Raw genomic sequence first — 23,929 nt, 5'->3', positions numbered from 1 at the left:
CTGAAGGAAAAATATCCCTTAGTCAAAACGAACACAGCCATTCACTCAGCGGACAACATACCTGCTGAAGCTAGGGCCAGATACCTGCCGAAGCAAGGAGAAGGGAAGCTACGTTAGCCCTGTAATGAAGAGTACGATGAAGGACCTTACTTGGACGAAACAGAGTGCTCGATGCTGCTGTTCTCGGGGACTACGAGCCGTGAGACTGTTTGCGCTCCATACGACTCAGAAAAGTACTTCCGATTTACATCGATGACGTCGGTATCTGTGTAGAAAGGAGCTTTACAAGTGTCACCTTGGGGCGGAATGGTAACGGGGCATACCCTTGAAGTTCTCCTTTATCGCCTCGTAAAGCTCGGACCCGATAGCCGTGTTGGGAAGGAGGACCTAATGATCAGAGAGGGGCACACTTAGGCTGAAGGCCTGTTATTCGTACTTCAGAGAAGGGACGCAAACCTCCACTGGAGCGTAGGTGGCCTGTGGAAGATGACCCAGGTGAGCAATGTTCGGTAACAAAGGAGAGGTTGGGCGTACAAGCTTTGACGTAGTAAATGAGTAGCTCTTGGAGTCGGTGAATTGAGTCAGCAGCAGTTCGGGCCTGCGAAGGTCCATGATGGCCAGGCCCACTTCCTTCATCCGGTTCTCTGCGAAAGGAGATAAGCGACAGTGTTCGAACGCAGTCCGTCAAGCGCACGCGTACCGTTCACCGCGATCACGTAGAGCTCATGTCTCCCACTACTGTGAGGTGTAGTGCCACGTCTACTGCTGCTACCTGCCGAGCTGCTGGTGCCTCGCCGGGAAGGAACGCCCGTGCTTCGACCATGTGGCTGGTAGGATGTATCGTACTTGGGTCCATCCGCAGTCGCTGACGCGTGACCTCCAGGTGTTCCTCCCTTTTGCATCCTTCAAGAGCATGAGCTTAGAACAATGCGCCGTACGTGAATCGACATCTTGAGAGTTGCCTGCGTTTCTTGCTCGGAGCGGAAAAGGCGCCAAAAAAAGGGCAAGAGAAGATGGAAAAGCTGGAAAGAAATTCAAAAATTGAATATTAATTAGCACGGACATAAAGGGGGTGCTCAACAACTGCCTGTCGAGACTCCTGGCGCAAGTGAGGCCAAGAGCACTGCCTGGCACCACCCCCCGCCAATTTATATCGTTTATTTATTTCGTCCAGCTTTATGTCCAGTGTTTCAGGACAGGCCGCAGTTGGAGGACACCGCAGCAAGAAGAAAGCTGTAGTAGTAGTCAGTACGTACCCCTTGATTCGTTTCTATTGTGTAGAGAGGTGGTTGAGCCCTTTTGCTCATATCTCGAAACATCTCTTCTTGTCAGAAAACAAAACACGGGACAGGAAATCGAGTAGGGCGTCGAGGAAAGGGAGCAAAGGCAAGCAAAGCGATACGATCCCGATGGAAGATAGAGAGGGCAACAATCATGGAGGTAGCTCCGATTCTGAACAGGAGGAAGTTGTAGCCGAGCCCACCTCGATTGGAACGCTGAAGAAGGAGAAAGAGGTGAGGGCGGGGGGCCACGATGATGGGAGCTCCAGCGAATCCGAGGTGGAGGAAAGGCGTGAGAGACGCGACCCCCCAGTCGAGGAGCGGCCACCAGCCACTACGCCTCGAACCAGTTCCTTCGAGGCTTCGACGCCGCGCGACAGATCGGCCTCTGACGTTCACTCAGGTTCGGTCGTTTCCAAGAGCGAGTTCTCCCTCGACGACTCCTGGTGGATCGACTATGATGAGCTCGAGCTGGTGCGCCCTTACCCCCCCCCCCCGTTAATCTCCCACCTTCGTTCTTGGTGGCCTGGGGCAACGCCAGTTATGCCAATTATGCACACTTTATTGCTTCTATTTTGATTGCGAATCAATCTCAAGATGGCTGACCCTTGGCACTCCAACCTTGGGCGAGCAGGAGGATAAGGTGAGCGAGAGCGCAACGGCAACTGTGTACCATGGCGAATACCGTGGACAGGAGGTGGCCGTCAAAATCTTCAACCCAGAGATGATCAACAGAGAAAAGCTCGTCAAGGAGTTCCAAATGATCAGGTACGTACTTGCCACATTTCGTCTTCCGCTACTGAACATGCTGATGCCCCTTTCTCCTCACCACGTTCATCAGCTCCATTCGGTCGCCTCACGTCGTCGTCTTCTATGGCTTGTGCTTGGAGCCTCACATCGCGGTCGTCATGGAGAAGTGCGGCTATGGCTCTCTTGACGAGGTATTCATCTCGCTGTTCCCGTCACGCTTTCTTCTCTAGGCGCAAGGTCACTCACCCTCATTGTGCTGTGCCCGCGCGCAGGTTCTGGCCAATCACACGGACCGGCAGTTCGACTGGAATCGGTTCTTCTCTCTGGCGGAGGGCCTCATCGGAGGTCTCAACACCTTCCACAACAACAAGCCCCAGATCCTTCATCGCGAGATCAGACCTCAGAACCTGCTCGTAAGCTATCCTTTCGCTTTCCTCGTTCTCTCTGTTTGGCTCCTCTAACTCGTCACCTCCTTCTACAGATCAACAGCGATTGGAAACTGAAGTACGCCGATTTCGGTCGCGCCCGTTACAACGAGCGGGTGCGTTCGTACTGCACTGATTGTTGGCACGGTGAATGGCCCACTGACTACTTTGCTCGGATCTATTTAGGGCGATGAGGCGCTTAAGACGCAGACGCTTGATTCTGGCATCGAGAACGTGGCCTACACTGCCCCGGAGGTCTACATGGAGGGTTCCTACTCTACCAAGTCCGACATCTACTCCGTCGGCTTTGTGATCTGGGAGCTGGCCCTGCGCATCGTCAAGGGTACGTAGCACTGCGTAGTCTGGGCCATAGCTTTGGCGTTGCGCTGACTTTCTTGCACGTCCAACAGGTGACCACGAGCCCCCCTACCAAGACCTGGTCAAGCAGGGACTCAACTCCTTCCAGATCCTCCGTAAGACCTGCATGACCGGACTCAGGCCTGACATTCCCGACAAAATGCCCGCGGCGATCAAGGAGCTCATCACCACTTGCTGGAGCGACAACCCCGACCAGCGACTCTCTGCCAAGGGTAAGCTCCGTGCACCATCCCTCACTACACAGACTTTGCGACTCACTTCATCGATTCCACGTTGTGTCACGATCAGACCTGTGGAAAAAGGTGGTCGATCTGCGCAAGGACTTCAGGAAGGCGCCGAACAACTGGTTTGTGGCCAAGGCCGACCAGGAGGAAGAGGATGACGAGGACGAGAACTCCAGCGAACTCGTGAGTCCGCGTGGCTCGATGGGTGGGCATCGCAACCTGGCCCGATCGGGCGACAGCGACGAGAGCCCCATTGTACTCGACGTGTCTTCTCCTAGGCGTACACCCCGAGGAGGCTACGGCTCGCTGAAGAAGGGACAGTGGCAGGCCAGCGAGAAGGAAACCGAGGCCAAGTTCCTCTCCGAGGTGGAGAAGCGTGTCGAAGAGCGGCTCAAGCAGCAGGAGGAGGCCATGCGAAGCGAACTCATGCAACAGTTCAAGCGCACCAGCGTGATGACCGACAAGGAGAAGGTCCTCGCAGAGATCGATCCCAAGCAGGTCGTCAAGCATTTCTCTGTGGGCAAGGGGTACTCTACCTCTCTCCGCCGCAGCGCTCACATTTTCTCCCATTTTTTTCGCACTGTCTCTTACGCTCACGTTGCGCCCAATCGCAGAGCATTCGGTGAGGTGTTCAAGGGCCTGTTGCACGGCAAGGAAGTGGCTATCAAGCAGCTGTACGTCAAGGACAAGCTCAACGACGAGCTGCTCAACGAGTTCAGGACGGAAGTCCAGATCATGATGTACGTTGCGATGCCTGCTGGGTGTGCCACGACACTTAACGAAGCTCGACCGCTCACCGCCGCTCTCCCTCCTCGCCCAACAGTACGCTTCGACACCCGAACATTTGCTTGATGATGGGCGCCTGCACGCAGCCTGAGAACTTGATGATCATCATGGAGTACATGCACAACGGTTCCGTCGACGGCCTCATTCATGGCAAGAAGAAGAACTTCCTCTCGCTCGAGCAGCGTGTCCACATGGCCAGGGATTGCGCCCTCGGCATGGTACCATGCTCTTCCCTTTGTCAATCACCACTCTTACATCTCATTGCGCGGCGCGACCAACCCAACTCCTCTCGTTTCCTCCCATCAGAACTGGCTGCACCAGATGAACCCGCCGTTCCTCCATCTCGATCTCAAGCCGGCCAACTTGCTCGTCGACAAGAACTGGAACGTCAAGGTCGCCGATTTCGGTCTGTCCAAGATCCAGTCGGGCAAGGATGACGACGGCATGGCCGGCGGTTCTCCCTTCTACATGGTATGCTTCTTCTCGCACCTCACGCATTGTTTTCAGGAATGCCCTTTTTTGCTTACACTCCTGTCCCTGCAGGCACCAGAAGTGTTGTTGGGCCGTGGATGCGATGCGAAGGCGGACGTGTACAGTTTTGGTATCTTGTTGTGGGAAATGTACACCCGAGAGAGTACGCTCCTCCCCCACTCCCCCGCCCTCGTGTACCTGGTACGGTTACTTGTGCTCACCGTCGTTAATTGCGCTGCTGATGGCACAGAGCCGTGGCACGACATGTTCGAGGACGAGGACGAACTTATTGCCGCCGTGTGCGATGAAGAGGAGAGGCCAAAGATCCCTGCCGACTGCCCTCCGGCCTTGCGCGATCTGATTGAGTCCTGCTGGCATCCCGACCCGGAAAAGAGGTACTTACTTCTTACTGCTGGGTGCGTGTGGATCGCCTGTGCAGCCTCTTAACATGAGCGTGTTACACCCTATTTTTTTTTAAGGCCCACCTTCCAGGCCATGCTCGAGAAGATGATGTTCGAAAAGGTCCTCATCGAGCACACTCTCCACGAAGCCACCGGCCGTGACTTCTGGATCAAATATTTCCTCACACAGGTACAGTGGCACACACATACTTTCTGCTGTATGCCCAATCAACTGACCGTCTGTCCCTCATCGTGCTCTCATGCGCTTTAGACCAAGGTCGAATGGATCGAGTTCTGGACTTGTATGATATCTTACCTCAAGGTGCCTCACCACCAAATCCTCCCCGATTTGGACCCCAAGCTGGCGGCCTTCAAGAAGCTGCTGAGTACGTGATCCCCCCCCCCCGCACACTCACTACCCACGTCCCACCACCCGTCATGGCCCATTCTATCGCTCACACTCGCTCGCTACACTGTCTCCTGCACACCAGGCGATGAGTACTCCGAGGATGAGGCCAAGGAGAGGCTCGTCAACCCCATCGTCACCAGGGAGAACTTCGCCAAGTTCCTGCGCTACTTCGGCCCCTTCAACTACGCCATGCTGGAGCGGTTCCACGACCTGACCACCAAGCCCTGGTGGCACGGCGATATCTCCAAGAAGAAGGCCGAGTCCTACCTGGCCAAGGCCAAGAAGACCGGTCGGTGGCTGGTGCGCTACTCGACCTTCCCCGGCGACTTCATCGTCTCCGTGGTCACGATCAAGAAGAAGCAGATCACCTTCCAGCACTTCATCATCTCCAACATCGAAGCGCCCGACGGTACACAAACACGCTTCCTCCTTCTACACCTCATCGGCTTTGGCGCTCACTTTTCATCATCGCCGTCGGCATCGTCACTCAACAGGCAAGCTGGTGTTGTTGCTGCCGCCGAAGGACTACAAGAAGGAGCTCAACCTGTCGCTGCCGGAGGATAGGAAGGAGCTGCTGGCGCTGGGCACGCTGCCCACGTTTGGGTCCATCGCCGAGGCCATCAAGGCCAAGCGCAAGGAGCTGGGGATCAAGAACACCACCAAGTTCGTCGAGCGGACGAAGACCAACGCGCCCGTCGTCATGCCCGCCCTCACCAAGGTCAAGCTCAACGGCAAGGGCAGCGGCGTCTTCCAGCGGGGCGGCAAGAAGTAGTCGACCACCACCACCACTACCGCTACCACCCGCTCAAGTGGGTCTTCTTCCCCGCGGTGCACCCTCCGCGCACCACTTCGTGTCCGACTCCTTGATGAACAAAAACACTTTCACCCTTGATGAAGCCCTCGCAAGAAAGAACACGATGAAGATCGTGTAGTGACTTAGTACACGTCACCAGGGGAGCGCACGACCAGCTCGCGCTGGAAGCGGGCGATGTCGATCGGCCCGTCGGCGCTCGTGGCGTGGAACGTGATCTTCCTGGGCGTCCGCGGCAGCAACAGGAACCCGTTGTCCTCAAAGCGGCCCTGCAGACAAGCCAAACGGCGAGAGTGTTGAACGTGTGATGGCGAGGCGCCTGGGAGAGCAGTTGTGCAATGTGTGCGTGCGTGGTGGGTACGGACCTTGAGGGGGTAGGAGGTGTCCAGATAAACGAACGGCGCGGCATTGTCCGAGATGAGCTGCACGAAGGCCTCCTGGCTGCTGTTGCCGGGGCTCACCTGCGCGCTGATCTGGGCCTTGGGCAGTGCACTCTGCTCTCGTGCGCATCACCATCACATCAATTAATGCACCGCATTGCGAATGGTTGGGGTGGCGGGGGAGACGGGGAACGGACCTGGACGATGTTGGCCAGGTAGAAGACGTTGGAGGCCACCTCATTCCCGGATCCATCCACAACGGAGAAGGTGAGGAAGCAGTCGGCTCTTTGCTTACACTTGCCCGAGATCAGCGAGGAGATGGAATCCCTGGGGGACGTACGAGCGGACGTTAAGAGCGATCATCATAATCATCGTCGTCATGGGTGGGTTGGGGGGCGGCTGGTGCCATACGACAAAACGGGCTTGCTGGCGAGCGGAGCCAGGGAGAAGGCGGTCTTCCACTCAGCCAGCGCCCCGACGCCGTCCCACGACCACAAGCGAGTGTACAGAGCACCGGAGAGCGCCTGCCATGTCCGAGAGGTGGTTTGTTGTTGTTTTTAGTTCCGAATAATATGTAGACGCAAGCCCGAGAGTAGGTATGTACGTACCTGGTTGACATCGCTGGTAATGTGGACCTGGAGCGAGTCGGTGGGTTGTTCGTAGGCCGACACGAGCACCGGCGCAAAGAAGTGCCTCACGTAGTGGTGCAGCAGCTTCCACCTTCCTCCGTACTCCAGCGAACTCCACGTGGGCGCTAGGGGGAACGGGGCCGAAGCGAGAGGGCGATGAGTGATGGGTGATCATCGACGCCACAGCCAGCCAGACATGAGTGAGGGGAAGGGTACCCTGCCAAATGTCGTTGAGCTGCCAATAGATGGCGCCCATGGTGTTGGCCGCCATGCCCTTGCTGCGCCGGTAGTGCTCCGACTGGGCCTTGACGCAGAGCGCCTATCGTCCCAGATCGAGAAGAAGAAAACCTTCAGTCACCACCACCAACCACCACCCCCACACGCCCGCCCGGCGGAGGATTCCAGGCTACCTGCGTGGCCTGGCTCAGGTACAGGAAGTCCTTGAACGACTGCAGCGAGTCGGTCACGTTGTAGCGGAAGTAGTGCTGTCGTTGTTGCGTGGGTTGTGGGTCGACGTGACCAGCCACGCACGCGTGAGTGGTCCAACAATAATTGATAATGGCCAGCGGCACAACACAATCACGGGGCCTCGTCATGCGATGGTCAAGGGGCGTACCTGGATTTGCGCAAGGACCTGGGCGTTGCCGTCGGGGTGGTGCTGGCGATGCAGCATGAGATCAGAGAACGGGTGCCAATCGCCCTGCGCGCGCACGTATGGTGAAAAAAAGGGGAGGCCTCGGGGTCAAAACAAACGCCTATGCTCGGGGCCTGGGCTTGTGAGGTGCAATGGTGGCGTACCTGCTGGGTCACGGGCCGCCAGGTCTCAAACGAGGGGAAGGACTGGTAGCCGTACTCCGACGCAAAGCGCGGGCTGGGGAAGTTGGCCACGTCGGTGCAGTCGGCCGCGTAGTTGTAGTAGTGGAGGTCGCCCATGGTCTGCAGTCGTCACGGGTGGTGAGTGGATGGGCGGATGATCATAGGAAGAGGGAGGGAACTGGGGGCGGAGGGGCGGGGGGAGGTTGCGTACCAGGTCGTAGGGGTTGCCCCAGATGCCGACGAAGGGGTTCTGCTCAAGGACGCCGTTGGAGGGCGACGAAGGCCAGAAGGGCCGGCTGGCGTCCAACGTGAGCAGCGTCTCGCGGATCGTGTCGAAGTAGAGCTTGGCATAGTCGACCTGCCCCCCCCCAAGACCAGTTTTTTAGGCCCACACTGTGTGTGTGTCGTGCCGTGATGGGGTGTTTAGGTACCACGTAGAGGCGAGGGTTGGTACGCGTCGCACCAAACCAGTCGAAGGCGGCCTCGTTCTCGTTACTTCCGGACCACAAGATGATTGAGGGGTGGTGCGTCAACCTCTCCACCTGCACGGTGCGTCAGTGGCCTCTCTCACTCTCTCCTCTCACACACGCGCGGGTGAGGTGGGACTGCCGACCTGGTGAGTGACCTCGGCGGCCGTGGTGGCCAGGAATTTCTCGTCGCGAGGGTACATGGCGCACGCGAACATGAACTCTGCACGCCCGATGTCAGAAGCCTTCACTCCCAATAATGTAAGCCCCATCATCGGGAGGGAACGGGGGGAGCGCGATGATTACCGACCTTGCCACACCATGATGCCCTTCTCGTCGCACAGCTGGTAGAACTTGTCCTGCTGGTAGACTCCGCCGCCCCACACCCTGTCGCCAAGGCACAGAATAGAGGAGGCATCGAGACGGGGTTGTTGAGAGAGGCCATCATCGATAACTCCCAGCGAGGCGGGGAGAGGGAGGTATGTGAGAACCTGAGTACGTTCATGTTGGCATCGAGGGCGTCCTGCACGAGCTGCACCATGTCCTGATCACTCACGCGGTTCTCAAAGGAGTCCATCGGCACAAAGTTGGCGCCCTTGGCGAAGATGGGCACCTGCAGCAGCAGCAGCACCACCACCATCAGTCAGCACGCACCGCACCGATCTTCCGTACGTCGGGAGCGCACTGGCGCACGCGCACACACATACCCCGTTGATGCGGAAGAACATTGAGGAGCCCTTTTGGTTGGAATACTTGTCGGTGACGAGCTCAACGGTGCGGAAGCCCACTTGGCGGTCCGCGCTGACGGGAGCGAGCCAAGGGCGATCGTGGTCGTGGTCGTCCCTCAAAGCCGACGACGGGGTGAAGGTCGCGGTCAGGGAGTACAGAGGCTGCGCACCGTAACCCACGGGCCACCACAGGTCCACGTTGGACACCAAGATCGTCGCGCGCACCCGATTCTCGCCCTGTGGGGCACCGTACCCCATTCGGTAAAGGTCAGCCAACTCGGAGTTAAAGCAGCGAGGCCGCCGAGAAGGGCTGACAGCTTACCGCGTGGAGCTGGCACGGAATGTTCTGAGAGGCCCCAGCCACGCTCACCTTCAGCATACCGGCTACGCTCGTCGCTCCTGTTCACCGCGGCCGCGTCAATGCAAGCGCTATACCCTAGGTTTGGTTCCAGTGCCAGAAAAGGAGGGCCCTCCCACCTGTTCCCGAGGGAACCAGCAACACAGTCTCCACCTCCACGCGGAAGTGACGCGAACCTGCCGCGCCCACAACGAAGGTCTTGTTTTGGTGGTGTGAGTGGTGCAGTGGCCATGTGAGAAGGTCGGGCTTTGTGGGGATGGGGGTGGGGGTGGACGTTGGTGCGCACCTGAGGCACGAGGGCGGTGATGACGGGCGATGTGTAGCCCAGCAGGGCAATGGGCTTGTAGATGCCCTGGGGCATGAACGCTGGACCCCAGTCCCACGAAAATGAACACTGCTCCTTCCTGGATCACCCCGCCAGCCACACGACCACCCCGCCATAGCGCCACACGGGTCAATTCGTCGCCTCGTCTCCCGCCCATGGGTCTAGCTAAACACTCCTTCACCTGATGTAGTTGCGGAAGGGTTCCCCCGGACTGCTGTGTGAGGTTGTCGGCCGATGGGAGCTCGTAGGGCGTATGCGCCACTTGAGCCTGGTGGTGCATCGGTCTGAGCCGAGGCTGACTCTACCACCCGCGGCCCAGGTGGTTGGGCGGAGGAGGACGTGCCTTGGCGTAGGTCTCGGCCGAGGTGAAGCTGACGGTGATGGTGTTGTCCGGCCCCGACCGCAACAGGTCGGTGGGCACGGTGAAGAGGTACCGACGGAACATGTTGTCGGCGTACCCGATGACCTTCCCGTTGATCGCCACGCTGGCCACCGTGTCGAGGCCCTCGCAGACCAGCACCACCTGCCCCACCATTCCACTTCTTTCAGCATCACTCACCCGCTTGCACGCGGGCCAAGTGCGGGTCAAGGGTGGTGATCGAGTACCTCGGCGTGGGCGAGCAGGTCGGCCGATACGCGGAAGCGACGGGAGTAGGTCCAGTCGGTGAGCGCGATCCAGCGGTACTCGACGTCGCGGTACCTCACGTAGGGGTCTTCGATCACCTTTGCTTTCTGCAGAGAGCCGCCCACACCCCGACCGAGGAGCGGTGAGGGAACCATCAACTTGAGACGCGTCTTTGTGGGGGGGGGCGTAGAGGCAAAGAGGGGGTGGAGGGAGGTCGTACGAGCAGGTCGAGGTGAATGACGCCGGGTACCGACGCGGCCGCACTGATGCTGCCGTTGCTGCTCGCCACCCGCCAGTCCTTGCCGCCCAGGTCCACAATGGTCGTACCGTCTTGTCCCTCGCCCCTGCAATGGTCGTGTAGATCGACAGACCTCGCCCCCAGTGAGCCCACAAAAAAGGGAGGCCCTGTTACCGGAGGACGCACAGCAAGGGGATCATCCGAGTGCCAGAGCACACGGCCAAGAGCGCCAGCAGTGCCAGCACTCTCATCTTCATCCTTGGTCGCCCTTGTGCACACCTGCTTGCTGCTTTGTTGTAATCCTTCTATGGTCCAATGGGCGTACGCCCGTTGCGAGCAAAACGTATTGAAGAGAAAATAGGGGAAATGAAAAGGAAAAAAACCTTTTTTGTTTGGCTGGGCAAGAAGATTGTTGGGGACGTGGCCACAACAGCAGCAGCGTCGGGCAGGTTCCTGGGAGGCAATGCAACCGGCCTGCTTGGAAGAGGAAGAGGGAGGGGTTATCCAGCATGCGCCTCAGGAGCAGTTGGTGCAGCCATCTGCGTGGGGGCGTCGCAGCAACCACAACCTCAAGCTCCTCGAGGACGGCCTCACCGTCACCTACCAGCCTGCCCCCTTCCCCCTCATAGCCGTATCCCTCCTTCTCCCCCACCACCACGTCACCCTTATCCTCTGGCAGCACCGCACCACAATATTGTCGGGGGGGGGCTTAGCGTACGCTAATGTTGGGGTGGGCGTGGCCAGGTGGCGCAAGCGGACCGACCGTTCAGCCAGCTGCAGGGGCTGTGCTACTTCGAGGTCGTCCTGGCCGATGTGGGCAAGAGCCAGTGCGTGCACCCCTCACCACACAAACCCACACTGCCGAGGCAAGGCAACTGAACAGCGTGTACGACAGGGACCTAGCGATCGGGTTGGCGACACGGGCGCACCCGCTGGACTGCCACCTGGGGAGCAGCAACAAGTATGCGTCCTCCCTGACACCGGTGTTGGCCCTGGCGGCTGTTGTGCTCACACCGGATAACAACTGGCCCTTGTCGTACAGGTCGTACGGGCTGCACTGCAGTGACTACAGCACACAGTTCAAGGGCGGAAAGAAGCTGGTGTATGTGCCCGCTCGCTCGCTCGCTCGCATGTGGACAGTGGTGTGGTGCTGATTGGGGGGGGGCGATTCTTGCAGGTGGCCGGGCACCGTGCCTGCGCTCAAGTCGGGCGATGTCGTCGGCTGCGGGTTCCACAACACCACCCACGACATATTCTTCACTCACAACGGCAAGGCCCTGCGTACGTGCACCTTAACTCTCCTTTCTTTGCTTTGCTGTTTTGCTGTCACACTGCAGTGGTCGACCAACATGTAATGCGCATGGTTTTGCCCTGTGTAACATGTAACGTATAGCGGGAGCACTTCAGCGGATATACGGCGAGCTCTACCCGACCGTCACAGTGTGCAGCAATGGGGCACGCTTCACCGCCCGGTTCAAGCCTCCCTTCGCCTACTCCATCTCTCTGAACTGGGCTCCCCCCGAGCTCGTGGGTACTACGTCGCCCGCTTCCCGATGTGTGTGTGTGTGTGCGCGCGCGCGCGTGTGTGTGCGTGTGTGCGTGTGCGTGTGCGTGTGTGTGTGTTACACCTTGTTGACCGATTGTTCGGTGTCCTGGCAGACTACATGCCGCGTGAGCTCGACCCACTGGCCTGCGGTTCGTCCCTGAAGCTGCACGAAGCCAACACTGTCGTGGAGTACACGAACTCGCATGACGGCATCAATGGGGTACGCCGCCGGTGGTGTTGGCCCTGGGATGGATCTTTCTCTCCACGACTGGGCACTCACCATCGTCATCTGATGTGGCGGTGGGGGTGATATGTACATCAGTTGGTGCTGGCCGACCATCCGTTCAACCCCACACAGAAGGTGTCCTACTTCGAGATGGAGGTGGTGGACCGCGGGCAGAAGGGATGGATCGCCATCGGCTTGAGCGTCTTCGACTATCCGCTGACCCACCATCCGGGCTGGCGCAGAGGGTGCCGTTCTCCCGCCGACGCCGTCTCTGGTTGTCCAGCTCAAGCCACCTGACTCACAGCTGTACTTGGTCCGTTCTTTTGTTTTGGCTGCGGTGCTCAGGTCGTGGGGCTACCACGGCGACGACGGGCGTAAGTTTGGGGAGAGCGGCACGGGTGAGCCATTCGGGCCTTCCTACACCACGGGCGACGTCATCGGGGTGGGCCTCCATCACCAGCGCAAGGAACTGTTCTTCACCAAGAACGGCTTTTTCCTGGGTAAACCAATGCAACACACGCAATGCAACGCAACGCAAAGCAGCGCACGCGATGCGATCAGTGAATCTAACCCAACACTGCTTACCGCTCACAGGCGTGGGCTTCGTGGGCATAACCGAGGACATATTGTTCCCCTCGGTCGGCCTGCACAGCTACGGTGAGAAGGTCCGGGTGCGCTTCCAGCCACCGTTTGTGTTCCAGGCGGAGGCCATCAACAAAGGTACCGCCAGACACACACACACACACCACACACGAGAGAGGGGGAGAGAGAGCTGTACGTTTGCTGATGATACCTCTACGCCAGCCTACAACATTACACCCAAGCTGAAGCGCGTCAGGCCACCACGCACCGGCTGCAATCTACCGCGAGGTACCGCAGCTTTCCGCTTTTGCCGGGCGCTATAAAGGCGTGGCTCCTCCGTAGCGAGCGGCCTAAACGCCAACAACACTTCCCAGACTTCAGGGCGTGGACACCAGAGCAGGTGGGACAGTGGCTCGAGTCGACCGTCGGCCTGGGCCAGTACCAGAAGAAATTTGTTGAGAACGACATCACCGGAGAAACGTACCTCTCTCTCTCTCTCTACATAATCGTCCAATACTCATTTTGTGGTGGTGCGTGTGCGTGTGCGTGTGCAGGCTGGAGTCGCTGGGCGATAGCGACGTGCTGAAGAAGGAGTTGGGGATCACTAGCTTTGGCCACCGGATGCAGATCGTCAAGCACATCCAAGGTCTGCTGAGCAAGGACCAGCAGGAGGGCGGGTCTGGGAGCTCCCTTTCCGACAGGGAGGACAGCACCGGCCGGGAGCGGAGCAGCAGCAGCGGTAGCAGAGAGGGCTCGGGATCCTTCTCGCCACGACCTTCCTTACCCGGTACCGAGGGCCTTGTGTTGCGCGTGTTCTGTGGTGTGTGGCGCGCGCGTGTGGTTTGTCGTCTGTCTTAATTTGTGGGTGCGCTGCGGGCTGGGACAGACGAGCGAGCAATGAGTCGGGTGGAGGTCAAGTACGAGGATCTGGAGATGGGCGAGTGCATTGGGAAGGGCTTCTTTGGCGAGGTACGACGTCGGCACCTCATCGGCCTGCTGGCCCATCAGCCACTACAGACTCTGGTGATGCGATGGTTCGTTGTTTGTTGTTGTCGCGCCTCAGGTGCGGCGGGCAAGGTGGCAGGGCACGGATGTGGCGGTGAAAGTGATCTACAGGAAATCGTTCCGATCAGCCGACGAGTTCCAACTCTTCGAGAAGGAGGTGGCGGTGCTCAGGTAAGGCCGTGTCCTCTTCTGCGCAGCACGCCGCCTTGTTTATCCGCTAAAGGCTGCGCACATTGGCTGACGGTCGAACTTCATTCAGTCTGCTGCGACATCCCTGCATTGTACAGTTCATGGGGGTCTGCGTGGGGTCGAAGAACTGCATCGTCACCGAGTTCATGGCCGGTATACCACTTCTCTCTCCCCCCTCTCTTCGCTCTTCTTCTCTTTCGTTCTTTATTTCTTTCTTTTGTGCCAATTAATTGGCTAATCAACGAACGGGCCGTTCAATCGTCAGGGGGCAATCTGGAAAGCTTCGTGCTGCTCAAGCTGGCGGTCCTCGAGCACAACCCGTATCTCCGGGTGCGTATCATAGGCAGCATCGCCAAGGGTACCTACCCACCCACCTCCCTACCTACCAGCCACCCGTCTTTAGCTACCCTCTCCTCCCCTCGCCCGTCCCTCACCGCGAGAGGGAAATGATGAATGTCAGGAATGTGCTACCTCCATGGCTGGAGCCCCAAGCCCATCCTCCATAGAGACCTGACGCCGCGTAACATACTCGTACACGCACCCCCCCCCCTTCCCACCTTCTTAACTGCTCGGCACGGCCTGCATGACTTAATGAGTGCGGTGCGCGTGCGGCGTGGGGTCGGGTTCGTGTGGGGCCAGCTGGACAAGCACCTGGGCGCGAAGGTGGCGGATTTCGGGCTGTCGCGACTCAAGGGTGAGAACAGGATGACCGAGGGTGTGGGCTTCCTGCCCTTCCAGGCACCGGAGGTGTTCAAGGGGGAGGAATACTCCGAACAGGCCGGTGCGCGCCCCATGCTCTACCCTCTGTACTTTATCATTTGTTAACATGACACACAACACAACACAACACACAACACAACACACAACTCACACACGACATACAGACGTTTACTCCTTTGGCATGGTGGTGTGGTTCCTGTTTGCCGGAAAGCAGCCGGACGAAGGGTTCGCCTCGGCGCTGCGTATGGCCAACATGGTTGCCCACAAGGACTACCGCCCCGCGCTGCCCGATGGGTACGGGGTCCTTCCCAATGAGTTGGTCGTTTAGCTGTTTGGAGGCTCAGGTGCCTTCCCACACGCAAAACAACAAATTCTTCAGAATGCCCGAGAGCTGGCGGATGCTGGTGCGGGCGTGCTGGAGCCCGCAGCCCAGCTCACGCCCCAGCTTCAGAGAACTGCTCCGCACCATCGAACACTACAAACAATCCGAGAACCGTATGCCCCTCTCCACCAACCGTTCGTGGCTAACCGTCCGTGCTATCCGTGGAGTCGTGCGTGCGAGTGCTGATGATGGTCCGGGTTCTGTATGCAGACAGCTCTGGATACTTCGTACCCAACGACCCGATCGCGACCGACCGTCCACCAGCGCCCGTACGCCAATCCGCCTTTTTGTTCACCCGCGCGTCATTGGGAGTTGGGAGGGTGGGTTCTCACCTCGTCCCATTGTGCGTCAATACGTATGGCGACGTGGTGGTGGTGGTGGTCAGTAGAAGTACTCGCGGTCCGAGCCGTCGCTGGAGAGCCTGTACTATTACGAGAGCGAGGGGGAGCACACGACCGCTTCGGGCAGCTGGGAGAGCCGACGGTCGTCGGCCACGCCCTCGCATCACCCGGCGCACCACCAGCGCGCCGTCAACAGTGCCCCGCTCGTGCGGAGAAGTGTCGAGAACTCGGCAGCGGGCGAAGACAACGACGAAGAGTTGGCGGCTGCGGTGGGCCACATGCGTGTGCGAGATGCCTACCACCACTACAGCGAGGGCGACTGCATCAGCACCGAGTGCGGGAGCCAGAGCGAGAACGAGGCGCTATTCCACCACCACCACGGCCCGTTTGATCAACACAGCCCCGGCGGGGAGGAGGGCGACATCATCGCCGCGCGCCTCTTCGGCCCCACTCCACCTCAGTAACACTTGCATCACCAACAATGACACACAACCCTCCCAAGATGCGCGTTGCCTGTGCGTGTGCGGTGCGTGCGAGTGTGTGTTGTGGTAAGAGTACATTGCGGTGGGAAAGCGGAGCCAAGCGATCCCACACATGTGTAAGAGGCCGAGACGTGACTGCGGTGGCGACCACCTCGTCGTCGGCGGTCGGTGGCGCGAGCGGTGGCGTGCAGCGACGGAGGCGCGGAAAAGGGCGGCGGTGGCAGCGGGAAAGCAAAAAACAAAGCAGCGGCGCCAGGCGGAGAGGCCCAGACTGATGGTGGGCGGATTGGCTAGGAAGGGTACGAGTGGTACTCCCACCTCCGCCGTACCAGGTGGCGCACCAGGTAGAGCAGACACCCCGAGGTCACCACCCCGACCGAGATCAGCGGGAAGATCCACCCTGCGCACCACCAGGCAAACAAATTAATTTATCCATAAATAAATAAACAAATAAATAAAATTCCGCCATGTGGCCAGGGTAAGAGGAAAGTGGGGAAGGGAACTACGGTACCGTAGTAGAAGAGAGAGCCGATGTTGAAGAAGGTGATCAGCATGGGCAGGCTGGCGATTAGGACGACCCCGATCTTGCCGAACGGGAGAGCGAAGGGACGCTCCAGCTCGGGCTCTGTTATTATTTCGGATAAGTAAGAGAAGGAGGAGGAAAGGCAGTGACCGGCACGGCCACGGGGGGGGGTAGGGTACCCTTCCAGCGGAGGCGGATGACGGTGCCGGCGAGGAGGAGCACGTGGAGGCAGTAGAGGAGGGACTCGATCTCGACCAGCACCGAAAAGTCCAACAGGACCAGCGCGGCCGTGGTCAAGCTGAAGAAGATGATCGCCACAATCGGCGCTGGAACCAACCACAACCACAACCACAACCACAACCACAACCACAACCACAACCACAACCACAACCACAACCACAACCACAACCACAACCACAACCATTCAAACACGTTGTCAGTCATTCGGGCGGCCGCGTGATGATGGTGGTCGGAGGGGGGATGGGGGTGCGGTACACTTGTACTGGGGGAAGGCGCTGAAGATGGAGGGCGCGACACCCTCCTCTGCCTGGGCGCGGAGGGCGGAGGCCGTGGTGCCGAGGTAGGCGTTGTAGGTGCCCATCGTGCTGGCCAGGCCGCCGGCGATCATCAGGTACTTGATCCACTCCCCTGTGGTCACAGCCTTTGACATCAGCGTATGCCATAGACAATGCACGCGTGTGTCTGCGGTGCGTGTGCGGTGCGTGCGTGCGTCACTCTTGCGCCCCCGTGCGTGTGGCCACTTGTGTTGAGGAGTGAGTACCGAGGCCGATCTCGAGGGCGAGGGCGGGATAGGCGCCCTCGGTGATCTCGGAGGGGTCCTCGGCGATGGCGATGGCCATCGCAATGGGGAAGAAGTACGTCGCGATCATCAGGAAGATCGACCCTGTGTGCACGAGACCCCTCCCGTAAGTGGCGAGGCGCACCGCCACGACACACAAGCACGGAGGCGGGAGGCGATGTGTAGGTACCGATCATGACGATGGGGAACGTGCGCCGGGGCTTGTCCACGTCACCGGCGAGGAAGCCCGAGTACTCGAAGCCGCAGGTGGCCCACAGCAGCACGCTCAGGTACAGCGGCACGTCCCACTCGTCTGCTCAGGCGGGCCGCGACCGCGCGAGGCAGAAGAAGACGAAATTAGAAATTAGTCACCCCGCTGCACGGGGGCACGGGCGCGTGGAGGAGGCGATGGTCTTACCCTTGGCGGTCTCGACCCAAGCGTGCGGATCGAACCGGTCGCTGAAAAAGCCCGCAGCGACGAAGATGACGAACGGGAGCAGCGCCAGTGCCGAGAAGATCTGGACACACGCACACGCACACGCATGCAGGCGTCAGTCCAGCGCCGCTGCAAAGCTCATTGCTACGTCGGGGACGTGGTGCCGCGCGCACCTTGGAGAAGTGGCCCATGGTGGAGACGCCCAGCAGGTTGACGATCATGCACAGGAGGATGTAGCCCAGGTTGATCAGATAGGCCTGCCACCACGTCAACTCAACTACACCAACCACACGGCAGAGGCGAGTGAGACGTGCGCGGTGTGCGTGCGTGCGTGCGTGCGTTGTGGGCGATTGGGTGGTGGAAGACAAGTGCGTGGGGTACCCAGTGTTTCGATGTAGGAGACGAAGATGAGGGGGTAGAGTGCCTGGTCGATGATGACGACCACGATCATGATCCATGCATCGAGGAACGACACGAAGGGACCGAACGCGCGGCGGCTCCACAGGAGGAATCCCGAGGCGTCCGGCATCGCAGTCGCCAGCTCCGCCGTGATGAGCGCCACCGGCAAGCTCCACAGCCTGCACGCACACACCGCACACACCGCACACACCGCACACATGCGGACCGGGTGAGGAAAATGGGGGAATGGCGGAAGAGGTATGGTGGGAGGTTACCAGGGGATGACGAGGATGCCGAGGAGGCCAAAGAGCGGGGGAAGGGAGCCGCCGAGGTCCTCCGTGCCGTAGCTGCCGCCGCACACGAGGAAGTAGACCACCGCCACCATCGAGAACACGCCCAGCGCCTTCTTCTCCCCGTCTCCGCCCGCACCTGCCACATCCGCCAACGGGTCTGCCAGACGACGACCAGAGCCAGGTCACCAACGCCCATGTTTATTTCTATTTATTTATCTGTTGATTATTTGAATACTCGCCTTGAAAAGTATTGCTTGAATTTATACAATTACAACAAAATTAAAAATAAAAATAATATACGAATAGTGTGGGAGAGGAGTACCTTCGTCATCGTACGGGGGTCGAGAGGTGGTTTTGGAGGGAGAGGAGGGCAGGAGGGAGGACGACGGGCTGCTGCCCGCCTCCGCCGGTAGCCGCTCCATGGTGGCGGAGAATGGGCCACCCACCAACGCAAAGAGGAAGCGGAAAGAGGAATGCGGAGGGAACGGCTGCCAAGAAAGGAGAGCAGCAGCTGCTGCCGGCAGAGAATATACGAAGAGGGTCGGCGCAGAGTAGGCACCACAAGTGGTGGTGGGTGGGGGTTCGGCGACGCCTTTTCCTCTTTCACAGCGGCAAGCTGCGGGTCGCTTCAAAAAGAGAGCAATAACTCGAGTTATTGGGCTGAATATTGGGTCGAGTGACGTGGGCAGCGCGTTTGTACGGAAAGGTGGCGATTTCTTCCGGGCCAAGGGGCTCGTTGGGGGGAATTGTGGAGTTACGGACGGTTGTGCGTGGCCGAACACACCGACACCCACGAGGTGCTTGCTAGCGCTGACAAAGATCGACGTCTTGCCGAAGAGAAGAGCAAGGACGAGGAATAGAATCAGTGTAGACTGCAGACCTCGAAAAATACACACTTCTTAAGATGGAACGCCCCTCATCCACCCTGGCGGTGCTGTCGCAGCGCGTCGATGAATTCGTGAAGCAACACAAGCATCTCGAGACAGTGCGAAATGCAATCTTCCTCTTCGTCGTGCTGAGGTATGGCGGCAAGGCGCTGTGGGCGCTTTACGACGTGGGCCTGGCGAGGATGTGCCGCGATCTGCGCGCCTACCTCGTGACGTTCTTCTTTGAGCGAGCGAGGAAGATCCCCTACGTGAAGCGCAAGGTGGCAGAGGAGATGGACAAGGTGTCGGCGTCTCTGCGGAAGACCCTGCTGGCGGGCAACGAGGGCATGATCTCGCACACGCGGCTGCCAGCGGAGGCTATCGGCGCAGAGGACGTGCTGGCCGAGCTGCGAACCCTGCAGGAGATGGGCCACCATAAGTGGGAGGAGGGCCGCGTCTCCGGTACGGTCTACCACGGCGGCGCCGACATCACCAGCATCTCGTCTCGCGCCTACGAGATGTTCATCTGGAGCAATCCCCTCCATCCCGACGTGTTCCCCGGCGTGCGGAAGATGGAAGCCGAAATCATTGCCATGATCGTCCACATGTACAACGGCGGCCCGCAGGCGTGCGGAACGACGACGAGCGGCGGAACCGAGAGCATCCTCATGGCCATGAAGGCCTACCGCGACTGGGGCCGCAAGGAGAAGGGCATCACGGCGCCCGAGATCGTGGCACCCGTGTCGGTGCACTGCGCCTTCGACAAGGCGGCCCACTACTTCGGCATGAAGCTGGTCCACGTCCCGGTTGACCCCCAGACGCGCAGCGTAGACGTGCGCGCCGTTCGGCGGGCCATCACCAGCAACACGGTGGCCATCGTGGGCTCGGTGCCGAGCTACCCGCACGGCGCCATCGACGACATCGAGGCCCTGTCCGAGGTGGCCCTCCACTACGGCGTGGGCCTGCACGTCGACTGCTGTCTCGGCGGCTTCCTCATCCCCTTCATGGACAAGGCCGGCTTCAAGCTGCGACCGTTCGACTTCCGCCTGCCGGGCGTCACCTCCATCTCGTGCGACACACACAAGTACGGCTACGCGCCCAAGGGCTCGTCGGTGGTCATGTACAAGACCAAGGAGCTCCGCTCATACCAGTACTTCGTTGCGTCCGACTGGACCGGCGGCATCTACGCGTCGCCCACCATCGCCGGCAGCCGACCGGGCGCCCTGCTGGCCGGCTGCTGGGCCACCATGATCAGCGTCGGCGAGGCCGGCTACGTCGCCTGCACCCGCGAGATCATCGCCGCCGCGAGGAAGCTCAGCGCCGCCATCAAGAACATCCGCGGCCTCAAGCTCTACGGCAACCCGCAGGTGTGCGTCGTGGCCTTCGGCTCGGACGACTTCGACATTTACCTGCTCGGCGAGCAGCTCACCAAGAAGGGCTGGAACCTCAACTCCCTCCAGTACCCGTCGAGTATCCACATCTGCCTCACCTACGCCAACAAGGACTCAGCCGACGACCTCATCCACGACCTCACCACCCTCACCGCCGAGCTCATGAAGACGCCCGGCAAGGTCGCCCAGGGCGCCGGCGCCATCTACGGCATGGCTCAGGCCGTGCCCGACCGCACCATCGTCGACCAGATCGCGCGCTGCTTCATCGACACCCTCTACGAGAACGTCGAGGAAGGAGCCCCCACCACCACCACACCCAGCTCCCCGCACAGCGACTAGTATTCCAACAATTCGCCCCATCATTTATGAAATAATTACATATTTCCCTTTTTTTGCCAGACGCGTCTCTTGGGCGCTTTGTCACGCTGCCTCCTTAACATGTTCTCTCTCTCTGCGTGTGTTAAAAGGTTTGATTCCCAGTGGCGGTGCCGAAAGAGGTAAGCCCAAGAAGAAACGAAAACGCGCCGCTTCGATACTGAGTGGGCTTTCACACTGTCTGCCGCGGTGTTCTTCTCTCCACAGCAGTCGAAGCACACGCCAAGTTGAAGAAGACTCTTTGGCTCGGGCTCGAACATGAAGGTCTTAGGGTAAGCGTCTCCCCTATCTCTCGAGAGCCTCCATACTTGAACGCGACGGGCGCTTTCGTAAACACCCATCAACACAAGAGATGGATCTAGGAAGATGAATGGATTTGAACGGATTCGAGTTATGCGTGGACCAATATATAGGTTGCATACCGGTATCATTGATGAATGAGAGACTCCTGGCTGATGGGCGTCTCTTTCTCTGCTCTTTTTCTCTGTCCAGAATCGTGCTCCTGTCCCTGTCGCTCCTGGCCTTGGCTGCCGGAGGAGTGGAGAGCACCATGGTTATCAACGAAATCGACGTCTCCAGCTCTGGCGGCCAGTACTACGAGTTCGTGGAGCTCTACAACGCCGGTCCCTCGACGATCAACCTCCTGAACTACAAGTTGGAGGTCTGGTTCGACGATGGTGAGGGCAGCTACTTCCTCGACGAACAGGCCACGAAGCTTCTCCTTGACTTCAACGTGACGGCCGGTGGCTACTACGTCATGTGCGTCGTGCCCGGCCTCATCCCCGGCTGCGTGCAGGAGCTTCACGACTACGAGCAGGGCTGGCTTCCCGACAACGGCGCCTACCTGGTGCTTTTCGATCCCGAGGGAAACCAGCTCGATCTCGTCGGCTACGCCCAGGGTAGCCCCGTGGGGGAGTCGTGCGAGACCGCCCCGGCCCTTAGCGATGATTCCGTCCAGGCCAGTCAGACGATCGCGCGCTACCCCAACGGCCAGGACACTAACGACAACTCGGTCGATTTCGCCGCCGGTTGTGCCACACCCGCCTCCGCCAACGTCCTCATCGCAGACATCGAAATCTGCTTCACCACCACGCTGAGCGATATCGTGATCAACGAGATCGATTACACCCAGCCCGGCAGCGACAACAAGGAGTTCATCGAGCTTCACAACCGCGCCAACTACGATCAGACCAGCAGCAACATCGCCAGCTACGTTCTGAACATCATCGACGACACCAACGCCACCGTCCTGACTACGGCCCTCTCCGCGGCCGGTTACCAGCCCAACATCCCCGTGCACGGCTACTGGATCCTCTGCGTCGCTGGTTCGGCCGACTTCTGTACCGGTCCCGGCGCCCGCCCGGTCGGCGAGGCCATCTTCGAGCTTCCCTCCGCCATCGACTGGCTGCCCAACCCGGGCGGTGAGAGCTCCAGCTACTCCATCCAGCTGGTCGGTCCCGGAGGCATCCTCGACGTGCTAACCTACGGTGGCACCCAGCCCGGCGTCACTCTCGGCACCGGCGTCGATGACATCGATCGCGCGAACGAGGGTCGCTTCGGCGTATCCCGCTACCCCGACTCCTGGGACACTGCCAACAACGCTGAGAACTTCCGCGCCACGTACCTCTTGCCCCCCCCCCCTCCAACCACCATCTTCCCCTTCCTCGTAAACCCCCCTCCGCCGCTCGATCGGCTCCTTCACCCCCCCCCTCGGCGTGTGAGGAGTTGACGGCTGACCTCCCCCTTTGATGTTATCCCCCTCCTATCCATAGGTGCATCACCCCCAATGACATCAACACGGTAACCAACGTGAACTGCGACCCGGCCAACTCGCCCTCGCCGTCGCCCACCAACTCGCCGTCGCCCTCGCAGACCCCGACCAACTCGCCCACTCAGAGCCCCACCATGTCGCCGACGCAGAGCCCCACCAGGTCGCCGACGCCCTCGGTCAGCCTGAGCCCCACCACCACGCCGTCGCCGTCTCCCGTCCGCAACGCCATCCCGTCGGCCCTGGCCCTGTGCGAGAAGGAGAAGATCGACGACGCCGAGGAGGAAGCCCGCCTCCTGGCCCAGCGCAAGAAGTTCTGCCGCCAATACGTGCCTGAGTCCGAGACCAAGCGCGACAACGAGCGCGAGGCCATGGAAGCCGCCTACGAGGAGGCCGCCCAGTGCTGGTACGACAAGGCTGCCGAGTGCCCGGTCGAGCGCAGGTCCGAGGCCAGGTTCATGGCCAAGGAGCTCAAGGTCACCCTCCAGCTCCACAACAAGGAGATCGACTCCATCCCCAAGCCCAAGCGCGGCCTTGCCCGTGCGGACAAGGACGACGAGGTCGACGTTGAGGGCGGCAAGGCCAAGAGGTGGGACATCCTCTGGGACCCGCTCACGGAGCCCTACCCCGAGGACCTCGAGTACTCACTCGAGTACTGCGAGAAGAAGCGCGAGTACATCCGCTTCTACCACAAGGCCCTCCGCTACAAGATCATCGCCTGCAATGAGACCAGGGCCTACTACGACTGCCAGCGCGACGCGTACACCCGCTTCAAGGACACCTACGAGGCCTCCAACGCTGACTGCAGCGAGTTCTCGTGCGAACTCTAAATCCTCCTCCAACACGCGACTACCCCGCCCCGGTGGCTGCTGCGGTGTTAGCAGAATAATTCGACGACGACCAGCTGCCACCACTCCTTCTTTTCCGTTGTTATCTCTCTTTCTCTCATCCACCACTTTGTCCTTCGTCGCCTTAGTCAACAAGGACTCCTTACTTCGATTCTTTTCTCTGGGCGTGGTGGTGTGTTGCGAGATCTGGACCAGTGGTGGTTGGTATTTGTTCAAATGGCTGGTGGCGCAGGTTGTCCCCTCCTCTTTGGCCCTCG

General features: G+C 59.6%; 8 protein-coding genes across 8 annotated transcripts; 4 read left to right on the top strand and 4 right to left on the bottom strand.

Annotated features, from left to right (window-relative positions):
• Nucleotides 1–146: 146 nt before the first annotated feature.
• On the bottom strand, nucleotides 147–636 carry ACA1_068200 (MutS, putative; the record flags this gene model as incomplete). Its single annotated transcript, XM_004352712.1, has 3 exons — nucleotides 147–265; nucleotides 324–387; nucleotides 535–636. The coding sequence occupies 3 exons, from the start codon at nucleotides 634–636 to the stop codon at nucleotides 147–149; spliced, it is 285 nt and encodes a 94-aa protein (XP_004352764.1).
• A 773-nt stretch (nucleotides 637–1,409) lies between these two features.
• ACA1_068190 (Dual specificity protein kinase) lies at nucleotides 1,410–5,896 on the top strand (the record flags this gene model as incomplete). The annotated part of the gene is made up of 18 exons (XM_004352711.1): nucleotides 1,410–1,572; nucleotides 1,684–1,754; nucleotides 1,915–2,048; nucleotides 2,122–2,221; nucleotides 2,303–2,443; nucleotides 2,512–2,571; nucleotides 2,642–2,798; nucleotides 2,866–3,045; nucleotides 3,122–3,584; nucleotides 3,672–3,797; nucleotides 3,881–4,061; nucleotides 4,150–4,314; nucleotides 4,387–4,477; nucleotides 4,565–4,709; nucleotides 4,794–4,905; nucleotides 4,987–5,101; nucleotides 5,207–5,533; nucleotides 5,619–5,896. 18 exons carry the CDS (start codon nucleotides 1,410–1,412, stop codon nucleotides 5,894–5,896), a joined length of 3,009 nt encoding a protein of 1,002 aa, XP_004352763.1.
• Nucleotides 5,897–6,060: 164 nt separating this feature from the next.
• ACA1_068180 (beta-mannosidase precursor mannanase mannase family protein) lies at nucleotides 6,061–9,674 on the bottom strand (the record flags this gene model as incomplete). The annotated part of the gene is given in 18 exon segments (XM_004352710.1): nucleotides 6,061–6,204; nucleotides 6,301–6,429; nucleotides 6,513–6,642; nucleotides 6,727–6,839; nucleotides 6,924–7,069; nucleotides 7,161–7,263; nucleotides 7,355–7,429; nucleotides 7,561–7,644; nucleotides 7,743–7,880; nucleotides 7,972–8,118; nucleotides 8,192–8,302; nucleotides 8,374–8,450; nucleotides 8,538–8,614; nucleotides 8,719–8,840; nucleotides 8,935–9,192; nucleotides 9,278–9,354; nucleotides 9,433–9,489; nucleotides 9,506–9,674. The coding sequence occupies 18 exon segments, from the start codon at nucleotides 9,672–9,674 to the stop codon at nucleotides 6,061–6,063; spliced, it is 2,157 nt and encodes a 718-aa protein (XP_004352762.1).
• A 265-nt stretch (nucleotides 9,675–9,939) lies between these two features.
• ACA1_068170 (Mannosidase, beta A, lysosomal, putative) lies at nucleotides 9,940–10,758 on the bottom strand (the record flags this gene model as incomplete). Its single annotated transcript, XM_004352709.1, has 4 exons — nucleotides 9,940–10,161; nucleotides 10,245–10,370; nucleotides 10,484–10,607; nucleotides 10,688–10,758. 4 exons carry the CDS (start codon nucleotides 10,756–10,758, stop codon nucleotides 9,940–9,942), a joined length of 543 nt encoding a protein of 180 aa, XP_004352761.1.
• Nucleotides 10,759–10,964: 206 nt separating this feature from the next.
• Nucleotides 10,965–15,956, top strand: ACA1_068160 (Dual specificity protein kinase; the record flags this gene model as incomplete). The annotated part of the gene is made up of 20 exons (XM_004352708.1): nucleotides 10,965–11,132; nucleotides 11,246–11,328; nucleotides 11,373–11,648; nucleotides 11,679–11,782; nucleotides 11,895–12,032; nucleotides 12,161–12,267; nucleotides 12,370–12,518; nucleotides 12,619–12,773; nucleotides 12,868–12,944; nucleotides 13,181–13,335; nucleotides 13,410–13,642; nucleotides 13,742–13,824; nucleotides 13,919–14,031; nucleotides 14,120–14,202; nucleotides 14,315–14,379; nucleotides 14,689–14,830; nucleotides 14,934–15,063; nucleotides 15,203–15,264; nucleotides 15,362–15,420; nucleotides 15,540–15,956. The coding sequence occupies 20 exons, from the start codon at nucleotides 10,965–10,967 to the stop codon at nucleotides 15,954–15,956; spliced, it is 2,799 nt and encodes a 932-aa protein (XP_004352760.1).
• Nucleotides 15,957–16,264: 308 nt separating this feature from the next.
• On the bottom strand, nucleotides 16,265–18,846 carry ACA1_068150 (amino acid permease superfamily protein; the record flags this gene model as incomplete). Its single annotated transcript, XM_004352707.1, has 11 exons — nucleotides 16,265–16,374; nucleotides 16,486–16,599; nucleotides 16,677–16,823; nucleotides 16,993–17,145; nucleotides 17,279–17,401; nucleotides 17,487–17,609; nucleotides 17,679–17,814; nucleotides 17,906–18,009; nucleotides 18,114–18,310; nucleotides 18,407–18,581; nucleotides 18,747–18,846. 11 exons carry the CDS (start codon nucleotides 18,844–18,846, stop codon nucleotides 16,265–16,267), a joined length of 1,482 nt encoding a protein of 493 aa, XP_004352759.1.
• Nucleotides 18,847–19,328: 482 nt separating this feature from the next.
• Nucleotides 19,329–21,020, top strand: ACA1_068140 (sphinganine1-phosphate aldolase BST1, putative; the record flags this gene model as incomplete). The annotated part of the gene is made up of 1 exon (XM_004352706.1): nucleotides 19,329–21,020. The coding sequence occupies one exon, from the start codon at nucleotides 19,329–19,331 to the stop codon at nucleotides 21,018–21,020; it is 1,692 nt and encodes a 563-aa protein (XP_004352758.1).
• Nucleotides 21,021–21,314: 294 nt separating this feature from the next.
• ACA1_068130 (uncharacterized protein) lies at nucleotides 21,315–23,654 on the top strand (the record flags this gene model as incomplete). The annotated part of the gene is made up of 3 exons (XM_004352705.1): nucleotides 21,315–21,328; nucleotides 21,549–22,676; nucleotides 22,829–23,654. 3 exons carry the CDS (start codon nucleotides 21,315–21,317, stop codon nucleotides 23,652–23,654), a joined length of 1,968 nt encoding a protein of 655 aa, XP_004352757.1.
• Nucleotides 23,655–23,929: the final 275 nt, after the last annotated feature.

The sequence above is a fragment of the Acanthamoeba castellanii genome (genome assembly GCF_000313135.1).
Source record: "Acanthamoeba castellanii str. Neff unplaced genomic scaffold scf7180000084603, whole genome shotgun sequence".
Taxonomy (NCBI): Eukaryota; Discosea; order Longamoebia; family Acanthamoebidae; genus Acanthamoeba; species Acanthamoeba castellanii.
Note: the sequence above shows the minus strand (reverse complement) of the source record. Positions and strands in the feature narration are given on the sequence as shown.